Source organism: Ranitomeya imitator, chromosome 3 (assembly GCF_032444005.1).
Source record: "Ranitomeya imitator isolate aRanImi1 chromosome 3, aRanImi1.pri, whole genome shotgun sequence".
Classification (NCBI taxonomy): domain Eukaryota; kingdom Metazoa; phylum Chordata; class Amphibia; order Anura; family Dendrobatidae; genus Ranitomeya; species Ranitomeya imitator.
This window is the reverse complement of record NC_091284.1, coordinates 416,349,353-416,363,483: the sequence shown is the minus strand read 5'-3', so window position 1 is coordinate 416,363,483 and position 14,131 is coordinate 416,349,353. Positions and strand designations below refer to the sequence as shown.

The following is a 14,131-nucleotide window of genomic DNA, read 5'->3' as shown; positions in this document are numbered from 1 at the left end:
AATGAATAGGGGTTGTCTAAGTAGTGGACAACCCCTTTAAGTTTAACCAACTAAGGCTAGTTTCACATTTGCGTTAAAAACGCAGCGTTTTTAACGCAAACGCATGTGGTGCAAAAAACGCATGTAAACGCGTTAAAACGCTGCGTTTTTTAGACGCATGCGTTTTTGCATGTGGTAAAAAAATGCGCGTTTTGACGCGTTTACTTGCGTTTTTTCCTGCGTTTGCGTTTTTGAAACGCATGATGAGAAGTGTGTGACAGATGCCAATCATCAAAATCAACTAGAAAACCCACTATAAACAGAAATAGCTAGGGTTAGAGTTAGGATCCCTAGTAACCATAGGATCCCTACTAACCCTAACCCTAGGGATCCTAACCCTAACCCTAGGGATCCTAACCCTAACCCTAGGGATCCTAACCCTAACCCTAGGGATCCTAACCCTAACCCTTAGGGTTAGGATCCTAACCCTTAGGGTTAGGGTTAGGATCCCTAGGGTTAGGATCCCTAGGGTTAGGGTTAGGATCCTAACCCTTAGGGTTAGGATCCCTAGGGTTAGGGTTAGGATCCCTAGGGTTAGGGTTAGGGTTAGGATCCCTAAGGTTACTAGGGATCCTAACCCTAACCCGAGGGTTAGGGTTAGGATCCCTAGGGTTAGGATCCCTAGGGTTAGGATCCCTAGGGTTAGGGTTAGGATCCCTAGGGTTACTAGGGATTCCTAACCCTAACCCTAGGGTTAGGGTTAGGATCCCTAGGGTTAGGGTTGGGAGGTGGCTTATCAGTGTGTATTCTTGTGTTTTTCTATTGAAACGCATGCGTTTAAAAACGTATGCAAATGCATGTGCTTAAAAACGCATGCGTTTACATAGACAGCAATGTGTTTTTTTGCTGTAAAAAATCGCCGCTAGAAATTACTACAGGTTGCATTTCCGCAACAAAACGCAAGCATAGAAACGACGCATTCGTCGGAAAAACGCGGCAAAACGCATGCAAAAAAATGCATGCGTTTTTAATGTTAAGTATAGAAAAAAAAACGCATGCTTTTTTTGTGCTAAAACGCAGCGGCAAAAAACACAAATGTGAAACCAGCCTTAGTTGTGCTAGTGCACTGAGACTTTTTCTTTTCTGGAACACACCATCTGCTCACTTTTCTTTGGTGAGTAACGAATGATGCATCATCAGGGTAGTACTGCCACAGTGGCCCCCGATTGGTGGGGTAGTGTTTTTTATTTAAATGTTGAGAAGTCAAAAAACAATCTCCGTTGTGGATATGTTGTGTAGATTTCTCAGGGGCTTTCTTCAGATTTGTTGCAGAAATTGTTGGTAACAAATCTCATGGTCGTGGAGAACTTCTTTGTGGCTTACCTTAACAAAGGGAAATGCTGCTCCTGGTTTAAATGGCTCATTCTCATGCTCCAGTTGGTATTTAACATACTCTTCTAAACCCTGTTCCTCGAAAACTTTCTCTTCTTCTTCCATACGAAAAAGTGCACGTGAAGAAACAGCAATGGTGATTGCATTGTGTGGTTTTGGCTGAAAGTAGAAAAAGCAAATGAAATCCATTAATAGGTTAGATCAGTCATAACAGGAACTTGCTTTACACATGGGATTTTGGTATGTTGATTAACTGCCTTCTCTAAACAAGATAAGACTTAGAAACATCAATTGAGCATTCTACTAAAAGAGACACTTTTATGAAAATCTCTTTTGCTGCCAATTTTTAATATTATCAAATATATGTACTAGTTCATGCTGATTATGTCCTGTGGCTTAAATTATACACGTATATGTGAACTACTTTGAGTATTTGATCACTACACAGTGCTCAGCATAAATAAGCACACCACCGTTGCAAATTAATATTTTAATCAACATTTCACTGAATACAAGAAACATTTTCAAAATTTTGGCAAGACTGCGTTTCATAGAACATTTTTTAACTCATAGCATGATAATAAGGTTAATAAATAACTTGCATTATAAAATCTTCAGTTTCAGTCAAATGAGGCTACGTTCACATTAGCGTTATGCATGTTTGCGTCGGGTTTGCGTCGGGCGACGCAGCGGCGACGCATGCGTCATGCGCCCCTATATTTAACATGGGGGACGCATGCGTCTTTTTGTGATGCGTTGTGCGACGCATGCGTTTTATTGCCGCAAGCGTCGGGCCAAGAAAACGCAACAAGTTGCATTTTTCTTGCGTCCAAATTTCGGCAAAAAACTACGCATGCATCGCAAAACGCAGCGTTTTTGCGTGCGTTTTGTTGCGTTTTTGTTTGCGTTGTGCGTTGCGTCGCCGACGCAGCGGCGCACAACGCAATTGTGAACGTAGCCTTAGTTAATGCAAAAATAAATACATCCGGCCACTTACACACTTCTCAGCACGTGACATGGGGTGCACCTGCAAGAGTTAATTTATCTCCTCTCACTCAATCCAACACTCAACCTCTGTTCTAGGCTATAAAGTGAGCATAAATCACACCCTTACACAGTCCACACACCCCAGTTACGTAACATGCTGCTACCACTCATCAAACACACGGGGTGATGAGTCATAGTAACATAGTAACATAGTTAGTAAGGCCGAAAAAAGACATTTGCCCATCCAGTTCAGCCTATATTCCATCAGAATAAATCCCCAGATCTACGTCCTTCTACAGAACCTAATAATTGTATGATACAATATTGTTCTGCTCCAGGAAGACATCCAGGCCTCTCTTGAACCCCTCGACTGAGTTCGCCATCACCACCTCCTCAGGCAAGCAATTCCAGATTCTCACTGCCCTAACAGTAAAGAATCCTCTTATATGTTGGTGGAAAAACCTTCTATCCTCCAGACGCAAAGAATGCCCCCTTGTCACCTTCCTTGGTATAAACAGATCCTCAGCGAGATATTTGTATTGTCCCCTTATATACTTATACATGGTTATTAGATCGCCCCTCAGTCGTCTTTTTTCTAGACTAAATAATCCTAATTTCGCTAATCTATCTGGGTATTGTAGTTCTCCCATCCCCTTTATTAATTTTGTTGCCCTCCTTTGTACTCTCTCTAGTTCCATTATATCCTTCCTGAGCACCGGTGCCCAAAACTGGACACAGTACTCCATATGCGGTCTAACTAAGGATTTGTACAGAGGCAGTATAATGCTCTCATCATGTGTATCCAGACCTCTTTTAGTGCACCCCATGATCCTGTTTGCCTTGGCAGCTGCTGCCTGGCACTGGCTGCTCCAGGTAAGTTTATCATTAACTAGGATCCCCAAGTCCTTCTCCCTGTCAGATTTACCCAGTGGTTTCCCGTTCAGTGTGTAATGGTGATATTGATTCCTTCTTCCCATGTGTATAACCTTACATTTATCATTGTTAAACCTCATCTGCCACCTTTCAGCCCAAGTTTCCAACCTATCCAGATCCATCTGTAGCAGAATACTATCTTCTCTTGTATTAACTGCTTTACATAGTTTTGTATCATCTGCAAATATCGATATTTTACTGTGTAAACCTTCTACCAGATCATTAATGAATATGTTGAAGAGAACAGGTCCCAATACCGACCCCTGCGGTACCCCACTGGTCACAGCGACCCAGTTAGAGACTATACCATTTATAACCACCCTCTGCTTTCTATCACTAAGCCAGTTACTAACCCATTTACACACATTTTCCCCCAGACCAAGGATTCTCATTTTGTGTACCAACCTCTTGTGCGGCACGGTATCAAACGCTTTGGAAACATCTAGATATACCACGTCCAATGACTCACCGTGGTCCAGCCTATAGCTTACCTCTTCATAAAAACTGATTAGATTGGTTTGACAGGAGCGATTTCTCATAAACCCATGCTGATATGGAGTTAAACAGTTATTCTCATTGAGATAATCCAGAATAACATCCCTCAGAAACCCTTCAAATATTTTACCAACAATAGAGGTTAGACTTACTGGCCTATAATTTCCAGGTTCACTTTTAGAGCCCTTTTTGAATATTGGCACCACATTTGCTATGCGCCAGTCCTGCGGAACAGACCCCGTCGCTATAGAGTCCCTAAAAATAAGAAATAATGGTTTATCTATTACATTACTTAGTTCTCTTAGTACTCTTGGGTGTATGCCATCCAGACCCGGAGATTTATCTATTTTAATCTTATTTAGCCGGTTTCGCACCTCTTCTTGGGTTAGATTTGTGACCCTTAATATAGGGTTTTCATTGTTTCTTGGGATTTCACCTAGCATTTCATTTTCCACCGTGAATACCGTGGAGAAGAAGGTGTTTAACATGTTAGCTTTTTCCTCGTCATCTACAACCATTCTTTCCTCACTATTTTTTAAGGGGCCTACATTTTCAGTTTTTATTCTTTTACTATTGATATAGTTGAAGAACAGTTTGGGATTAGTTTTACTCTCCTTAGCAATGTGCTTCTTTGTTTCCTTTTTGGCAGCTTTAATTAGTTTTTTAGATAAAGTATTTTTCTCCCTATAGTTTTTTAGAGCTTCAATGGTGCCATCCTGCTTTAGTAGTGCAAATGCTTTCTTTTTACTGTTAATTGCCTGTCTTACTTCTTTGTTTAGCCACATTGGGTTTTTCCTATTTCTAGTCCTTTTATTCCCACAAGGTATAAACCGCTTACAGTGCCTATTTAGGATGTTCTTAAACATTTTCCATTTATTATCTGTATTCTTATTTCTGAGGATATTGTCCCAGTCTACCAGATTAAGGGCATCTCTAAGCTGGTCAAACTTTGCCTTCCTAAAGTTCAGTGTTTTTGTGACTCCCTGACAAGTCCCCCTAGTGAAAAACAGGTGAAACTGTACAATATTGTGGTCGCTATTTCCTAGATGCCCGACCACCTGCAGATTTGTTATTCTGTCAGGTCTATTAGATAGTATTAGGTCTAAAAGTGCTGCTCCTCTGGTTGGATTCTGCACCAATTGTGAAAGATAATTTTTCTTGGTTATTAGCAGAAACCTGTTGCCTTTATGGGTTTCACAGGTTTCTGTATCCCAGTTAATATCCGGGTAGTTAAAGTCCCCCATAACCAGGATCTCATTATGGGTTGCAGCTTCATCTATCTGCTTTAGAAGTAGACTTTCCATGGTTTCTGTTATATTTGGGGGTTTGTAACAGACCCCAATGAGAATTTTGTTACCATTTTTCCCTCCGTGAATTTCGACCCATATGGACTCGACATCCTCATTCCCTTCGCTAATATCCTCCCTTAAAGTGGACTTTAGACAAGACTTTACATAGAGACAAACCCCTCCTCCTCTCCGATTTTTACGATCCTTTCTAAACAGACTGTAACCCTGTAAGTTAACTGCCCAATCATAGCTTTCATCTAACCATGTCTCGGTTATTCACACTATGTCAAAGTTACCTGTAGATATTTCTGCTTCTAGTTCTTCCATCTTGTTTGTCAGGCTTCTGGCGTTGCCAGCATGCAGTTTAAAGGATTTTGTTTTGTTCCAATCTCCTCGCTGTGGATTGTTTTAGAAATGTTCTTACCTCCCTTCTGAGTATGTTTACCTGGGTCTTCTTTGTTCGAGTCTTATGTTTTTCTTCCCGTCTCCTCTTCTTCTAGTTTAACGCCCTCCTGATGAGTGTAGCGAGTCTTCTGGCGAATGTGTGTTTCCCAGGTTTGTTGATGTGTACTCCGTCTCTGGCGAGGAGTCCATCGTACAAGTAATTCACACCGTGGTCCAGGAATCCGAATCCTTGTTGTCTGCACCATCGTCTTAGCCAGTTGTTCGCATCAAGGATCCTGTTTTATCTCCTGGTGCCATGCCCGTCTACTGGAAGGATAGAAGAAAAAACTACCTGTGCATCCAGTTCCTTTACTTTCTTCCCCAACTCTTCAAAGTCCTTGCAGATTGTCGGTAGGTCCTTCCTTGCCGTGTCATTGGTGCCAACATGTATCAGAAGAAATGGGTGGACGTCCTTGGAGCTGAAGAGCTTTGGTATCCTATCGGTCACATCCTTGATCATCGCACCTGGAAGGCAGCATACTTCTCTTGCGGTTATGTCCGGTCTGCAGATGGCTGCTTCTGTGCCTCTCAGTAGTGAGTCTCCCACCACCACCACTCTTCGTTGCTTCTTGGCTGTACTTTTTGCTGTCACTTGTTGCTATGTGCCCTTTTCTTTTTTGCTTGCTGGTATTGCTTCATCCTTAGGTGTGCCATCTTCATCCTCTACAAAGATTTGATATCGGTTCTTCAGTTGTGTGGTTGGTGATTTCTCCATGGTCTTCTTGCTTCTTTTGGTCACATGCTTCCACTCATCTGCTTTTGGAGGTTCTCTGACACTTTTTTTCACCTTCTGTGACCAGTAGAGATGCTTCTGTTCTGTCTAGGAAGTCTTCATTCTCTTTGATGAGTTTCAAAGTTGTTATTCTTTCTTCCAGACCCCGCACCTTTTCTTCTAAAAGGGCCACTAGTCTACACTTCTGACAGGTGAAATTGGATTCTTCTTCTGGTCGATCTGTGAACATGTAGCACATGCTGCAGCTCACCATGTAGGTTGTCAGATCTGCCATGTTGCTCCTAGATCCTGCTGACTTGCTGTGTGTTTTCCTTCTTGTGTAATCTACTCAGCCAAGCTTTCTTGCAATAATGTCCTACAGGCAAAAATTTGCGCGCCGTAAGGTGCACGGTTTGGTCATGCTTTCCAAGCAGCTGGTCCCGGCTGTACCCAACGATCTTCTTGCTGAGGGAGACTCTTCGCTTTTCCCAGAAGGCACCTGGAATATGCAAATTATCCTCCTCAAGCTTGAATCTCTGGTTTGGTGATGCTTTCCAAGCAGCTGGTCCCAGCTGTACCCAACGATCTTCTTGCTGAGGGAGACTCTTCGCTTTTCCCAGAAGGCACCTGGAATATGCAAATTATCCTCCTCAAGCTTGAATCTCTGGTTTGGTGATGCTTTCCAAGCAGCTGGTCCCGGCTGTACCCAACGATCTTCTTGCTGAGGGAGACTCTTCGCTTTTCCCAGAAGGCACCTGGAATATGCAAATTATCCTCCTCAAGCTTGAATCTCTGGTTTGGTGATGCTTTCCAAGCAGCTGGTCCCGGCTGTACCCAACGATCTTCTTGCTGAGGGAGACTCTTCGCTTTTCCCAGAAGGCACCTGGAATATGCAAATTATCATCCTCAAGCTTGAATCTCTGGTTAAATATGTAACTGTCTGACAATCAAAAGGTCACACACTCTGTGAAAGGCTATGGATTCTTTAGAGCATACAAGGATCAAACTTATTAAAGATTTCAAGCTATAATTTAAAAATATACAGTGATTACAATAAAAGATAAAAAGAAAACACAAATATGCAAAACAGTTATAAAATTAAAAAGGAGAAATAACAGAAATACCTATCGTCTTTCTGTTTCCTTGGGAGAAGGAGAAAATTAATTATGGATCACAAGCAGCATGAGCAACCCCCCCATGTGAACAACTTTCTTTTGTAACACTCAGCTTTTTATAGTCCTGACCATAGGCTCATACTTCAAGGATGACCCAGATTGGCCCATTTAAAAGTTGCTGTTTGTCACTGGACAATAGGCTAATTTATGGCTTTGCATTTCAAATATCATGTGTCTCCCCCAATCCTGTCTGTCAATATGAAATATTCTGCCTAGTTGCTGATCATTTGTTTCCCTTTGATGCTAAGGGTCCAGGAGCTGGGGTGCCATGTTTGACACCTCCAGCGAAAGCTCCTTTATGCTTGCAATACTGGTGTATTGAGTTTCCCTCTTTTGTCAACTAAATGTAACTCTATTACTGTTACATTTTTCCCCTACTGATGATATTTTTCCTTCACACCCTGACTATTTCTGCTATTTTGGATGACCTCCATGGTTTTTAACAACAGCACTATTTTTTTCCATACTTGAAGAGATGAGCCTGGATGCTGGATGGACAGTGATGCCCAACTTGTCTCTTCAGAAATCACCATAGGTGTTTGATTGGGGTCAGATCAGGGGACATACTTTCACCCTGTTCTTCAACAGAAATGTAACACATGTGTGTTTTGGATCATTCTCATGATGGAAAAGTGCACTTCTACCAAGGCTATGGAGTGATGGTAGCATTTTCTCTTTCAGTATTGAGCAGTATCAGCAGCGTATCAAACACTTATTTTCCCCACTGTAAGGTCGAAGCACAACTGAGTTTAGCTGCATCACACTGCAAACCCTTTTATCAGTTCTCCTCCTCTCATAACACTGTCAGCTCTGCTATGTTGCTCTGCTGCACTGTCCCTCTCTCACACTGCCTGTCAAGAGGTAAGAGCTCAATTTGTATGCTAAAAGGAAATCTGTCACCAGGGTTTCCCCATATAAAGTACAGAAACCAACATTAAAGGGAACCTGTCAGCAGGATTGTGAATAGTAACCTACAGACAGCGTCAGGTCGGCGCCATTATACTGATTACAATGATACCTTGGTTAATGGAATCTATCTTGTGGTTTTTGCTTAATCTTTATTTTCAGTTTTGAGTTAATGATATGCTTGTGTGTGTGTGTGTGGGGGGACTGCCAATCAGAGCAACTTGTAATATTTCACCTATTAAAAGTGGTGAAATATTACAATCCAGCCATGGCCGATGCTGCAATATCATCGGCCATGGCTGGAAACACTGATGTGCCCCCACCCCACCGATCGCCCCCCCAAGCCACCAATCTGTCCTGTACACAGTGCTCCGCTCCCCTCCGTCCTCCTGTCCGCTCCCCCCGTGCTCCAATCCCCCCCTGTGCTCCGATCCAACCCCCCTGCACTCCGATCCACCCCCCATGCTCCGATCCACCCCCGTGCTCCGATCCACCCCCCCATGCTCCGATCCACCCCCGTGCTCCAATCCACCCCCCCACGCTCCGATCCACCCCCGATTGCTCCGATTCCCCCCTTTGTGCTCCCCCCCACCCCATCATACTTACCGAGCCTCCCGGGGTCCGTCCGTCTTCTCCATGGGCGCCGCCATTTTCCAAAATGGCGGGCGCATGCTCAGTGCGCCCGCCGAATCTGCCGGCCGGCAGATTCGTTCCAATGAGCATTTTGATCACTGTGATAAAACCTATCACAGTGATCAAAATAAAAAAATTGTAAATGACCCCCCCCCCTTTGTCACCCCCATAGGTAGGGACAATAATAAAATAAAGAAATTTTTTTTTTCCACTAAGGTTAGATTTAGGGTTAGGGTTTCGATATGTGCACACATATTCTGGCCCTCTGTGGATTTTTCCTCTGGGGATTTGATAAATCCGCAGTGCTAAACCGCTGCGGATTTATGGCGGATTTACCGCGGTTTTTCTGCGCATTTCACTGCGGTTTTACAACTGCGATTTTCTATTGGAGCAGTTGTAAAACCGCTGCGGAATCCGCACAAAGAAGTGACATGCTGCGGAATGTAAGCCACTGCGTTTCCGTGCAGTTTTTCTGCAGCATGTGTACAGCGATTTTTGTTTCCCATAGGTTTACATTGAAATGTAAACTCATGGGAAACTGCTGCGGATCCGCAGCGTTTTCCGCAGTGTGTGCACATACCTTTTCGAATTAGGCCATGTGCACACGGTGCGGATTTGGCTGCGGATCCGCAGCGGATTGGCCACTGCGGATTCGCAGCAGTGTTCCATCAGGTTTACAGTTCCATGTAAACCTATGGAAAACCAAATCCGCTGTGCCCATGGTGCGGAAAATACCGCATTGTAAACGTCTGTGAAGCACTTGGGGGTTCAAAGTGCTCACCACATATCTAGATAAGTTCCTTTCGGGGTCTAGTTTCCAAAATGGGGTCACTTGTGGGAGGTTTCTACTGTTTAGCCACATCAGGGTCTCTGCAAACGCAACGTGACGCCTGCAGAGCATTCCATCAAAGTCTGCATTTCAAAACGTCACTTCACTTCCGAGCCCCGGCATGTGCCCAAACAGTGGTTTACCCCCACATATGGGGTATCGGCGTACTCAAGAAAAACTGGAATACAACTTTTGGGGTCAAATTTCTCCTGTTACCCTTGGGAAAATAAAAAATTGCAGGCTAAAAAATCATTTTTGAGAAAAGAAATTTTTTTTTTTTTTTTCATGGCTCTGCGTTATAAACTTCTGTGAAGCACTTGGGGGTTCAAAGTCCTCACCACACATCTAGATTAGTTCCTTTGGGGGTCTAGTTTCCAAAATGGGGTCATTTGTGGGGGATCTCCAATGTTTAGGCACACAGGGGCTCTCCAAACGTGACATGGTGTCCGCTAATGATTGGAGCTAATTTTCTATTTAAAAAGCCAAATGGCGTGCCTTCCCTTCCGAGCCCTGCCGTGCGCCCAAACAGTGGTTTACCCCCACATATGGGGTATCAGCGTACTCAGGACAAACTGGACAACAACATTTGGGGTCCAATTTCTCCTATTACCCTTGGCAAAATAAGAAATTCCAGGCTAAAAAATCATTTTTGAGGAAAGAAAAATTATTTTTTATTTTCATGGCTCTGCATTATAAACTTCTGTGAAGCACCTGGGGGTTTAAAGTGCTCAATATGCATCTAGATAAGTTTCTTGGGGGGTCTAGTTTCCAAAATGGGGTTACTTGTGGGGGAGCTCCAATGTTTAGGCACACAGGGGCTCTCCAAACGCGACATGGTGTCCGCTAACAATTGGAGCTAATTTTCCATTCAAAGAGTCAAATGGCGCGCCTTCCCTTCCGAGCCCTGCCATGTGCCCAAACAGTGGTTTACCCCCACATATGAGGTATCGGCGTACTCAGGAGAAATTGCCCAACAAATTTTAGGATCCATTTTATCCTATTGCCCATGTGAAAATGAAAAAATTGAGGCGAAAAAATTTTTTTTGTGAAAAAAAAGTACTTTTTCATTTTTACAGATCAATTTGTGAAGCACCTGAGGGTTTAAAGTGCTCACTAGGCATCTAGATAAGTTCCTTGGGGGGTCTAGTTTCCAAAATGTGGTCACTTGTGGGGGAGCTCCAATGTTTAGGCACACAGGGGCTCTCCAAACGCGACATGGTGTCCGTTAACGATGGAGATAATTTTTCATTCAAAAAGTCAAATGGCGTTCCTTCCCTTCCGAGCCTTACCATGTGCCCAAACAGTGGTTTACACCCACATGTGAGGTATCGGTGTACTCAGGAGAAATTGCCCAACAAATTTTAGGATCCATTTTATCCTGCTGCCCATGTGAAAATGAAAACATTGAGGCTAAAAAAAAATTTTGTGAAAAAAAAAGTACTTTTTCATTTTTACGGATCAATTAGTGAAGCACCTGGGGGATAAAAGTGCTCACTATGGATCTAGATAAGTTCCTTGGGGCGTCTAGTTTCCAAAATGGGGTCACTTGTGGGGGAGCTCCAATTTTTAGGCGCACGGGGGCTCTCCAAACGTGACATGGTGTCAGCTAAAGAGTGGAGCCAATTTTTCATTCAAAAAGTCAAATGGCGCTCCTTCCCTTCCAAGCCCTGCCGTGTGCCCAAACAGTGGTTTACCCCACATATGAGGTATCAGCGTACTCAGGACAAATTGGACAACAACTTTCGTGGTTCAGTTTTTCCTTTTACCATTGGGAAAATAAAAAAAATTGTTGCTAAAAGATCATTTTTGTGACTAAAAAGTTAAATGTTCATTTTTTCCTTCCATGTTGCTTCTGCTGCTGTGAAGCACCTGAAGGGTTAATAAACTTCTTGAATGTAGTTTTGTGCACTTTGAGGGGTGCAGTTTTTAGAATGGTGTCACTTTTGGGTATTTTCAGCCATGTAGACCCCTCAAACTGACTTCAAATGTGAGGTGGTCCCTAAAAAAAAATGGTTTTGTAAATTTCGTTGTAAAAATGAGAAATCGCTGGTCAAATTTTAACCCTTATAACTTCCTACCCCCAAAAAATTTTGTTTACAAAATTGTGCTGATGTAAAGTATACTTGTGGGAAATGTTATTTATTAACTATTTTGTGTCACATAACTCTCTGGTTTAACAGAATAAAAATTCAAAATGTGAAAATTGCGAAATTTTCAAAATTTTCGCCAAATTTCCATTTTTATCACAAATAAACGCAGAATTTATTGACCTAAATTTACCACTAACATGAAGCCCAATATGTCATGAAAAAATAATCTCAGAACCGCTAGGATCCGTTAAAGCGTTCCTGAGTTATTACCTCATAAAGGGACACTGGTCAGAATTGCAAAAAACGGCCAGGTCATTAAGGTCAAAATAGGCTGGGTCATGAAGGGGTTAAAAAAATATGCCTCCTCCCAGATTGTGCTGCCGGCGCCTGCACAGTAGCATTTATCAGATCGCCGATAGATGCTAAAGAGCAGGTGTGGCCGGTGCCATATTAGTAAAGACATTTTTTTAACTCTAGCAAGATGGTGCCAGCAGCATCTGCGCAGCAGCATCTATGGGCGATAACCCGTAGCTGCTACTGCACAAATGCCGGCGGTGCCATCTTGGAGGAGGCTTTTTCTTTTAATAAATTTACTTATATCATCTACTATATAATTGTCTAAGGGTCACTTCCGTCTGTCTGTCCTTCTGTCACGGTTATTCATTCGCTGATTGGTCTCGCCAGCTGCCTGTCATGGCTCCCGCGACCAATCAGCGACGGGCACAGTCCGGAAGAAAATGGCCGCTCCTTACTCCCCGCAGTCAGTGCCTGTCGCCCGCATACTCCCCTCCGCTCACCGCTAACACAGGGTTAATGCTGGCGGTAACGGACCGCGTTATGCCGCGGGTAACGCACTCCGTTACCGCCGCTATTAACCCTGTGTGTCCCCAACCTTTTACTATTGATGCTACCTATGCGGCATCAATGGTAAAAAAGTAATGTTAAAAATAATAAAAAAACAAAAAACCTGCTATACTCACCCTCCGTTGTATGCTGAGCCGCTCCCGCAGGCCGCCATCTTCCGCTGCAGTTTCCGGTGGCAAAGATGGTATGGCAGAAGGACCTGCCGTGACCTTACGGTCATGTAACCGCGACGTCATCACAGGCCCTGCGCGCCTGCGCGACAAGGACCTGCCATGACGTCACGGTCATGTGACCGCGACGCCATCACAGGCCCTGCGCACCTGCGCTAGAAAGACCTGCCATGACGTCACGGTCATGTGACCATGACGTCATCACAGGTCCTGCGCTGTGATACCAACCCTGGGACCGCAAGCTGCCGTGGACTACAACGGGCCTTCGGAAAGGTGAGTATATGTTTTTTTGTTTTTTTTCACCTGTGACAAACCTGGCTGGGCAATATACTACGTAACTGGGCAATATACTGCGTGACTGGCCAATATACTATGTGGCTCTGTGCTGTATACTACTTCGCTGTGCAATATACTACGTGGCTCTGTGCTGTATACTACGTCACTGGGCAATGTACTACGTTACTGGGCAATATACTACGTTACTGGCCAATATACTACATGGCTCTGTGCTGTATACTACGTCGCTGTGCGATATACTACGTAACTGGGCAATATACTTCGTAACTGGGCAATATACTACGTGGCTGGGCAATATACTTCGTGGCTGGGCAATATACTACCTGGCTGCGCAATATACTAAGTGACTGGGCAATATACTACGTCACTGGGCAATATACTACGTAACTGGCCAATATACTAGGTGGCTCTGTGCTGTATACTACGACGCTGTGCGATATACTACGTAACTGGGCAATATACTTCGTAACTGGGCAATATACTACATAACTGGGCAATATACTACGTGACTGGGCAGTATACTACGTGGCTGGGCAATATACTACGTGGCTGGGCAATATACTACGTGGGCTGTGCAATATACTACGTGACTGGGCAATATACTACGTGGCTGGCCAATAAACTACATCACTGGGCAATATACTACGTGGCTGGGCAATATACTACGTGGCTGGGCAATATACTACGTGGCTGGGCAATATACTACGTGGCTGGGCAATATACTACGTGGCTGGGAAATATACTACGTGGCTGGGCAATATACTACGTGGGCTGTGCAATATACTACGTGGACATGCATATTCTAGAATACCTGATGAGTTAGAATCGGGCCACCATCTAGTCAAATAAAACCATTTAATACACATTATACATGCGATCATGCTGCAGTGTTTGTTGTTTTTTTTTACCCATTGTCCTCACTACAGTATATGTGTT

General features: G+C 43.6%; 1 protein-coding gene across 1 annotated transcript in view; it reads right to left on the bottom strand.

Moving 5' to 3' along the window:
• The window catches only part of NT5C1A (5'-nucleotidase, cytosolic IA), a 117,659-nt gene that overhangs the window by 67,324 nt on the left and 36,204 nt on the right, over window positions 1-14,131 (bottom strand). The window contains exon 2 of the mRNA XM_069757173.1: window positions 1,363-1,530. Within this exon, the coding sequence (XP_069613274.1) occupies window positions 1,363-1,530 (168 nt within the window). The remainder of the gene's footprint in view (window positions 1-1,362; window positions 1,531-14,131) is intronic.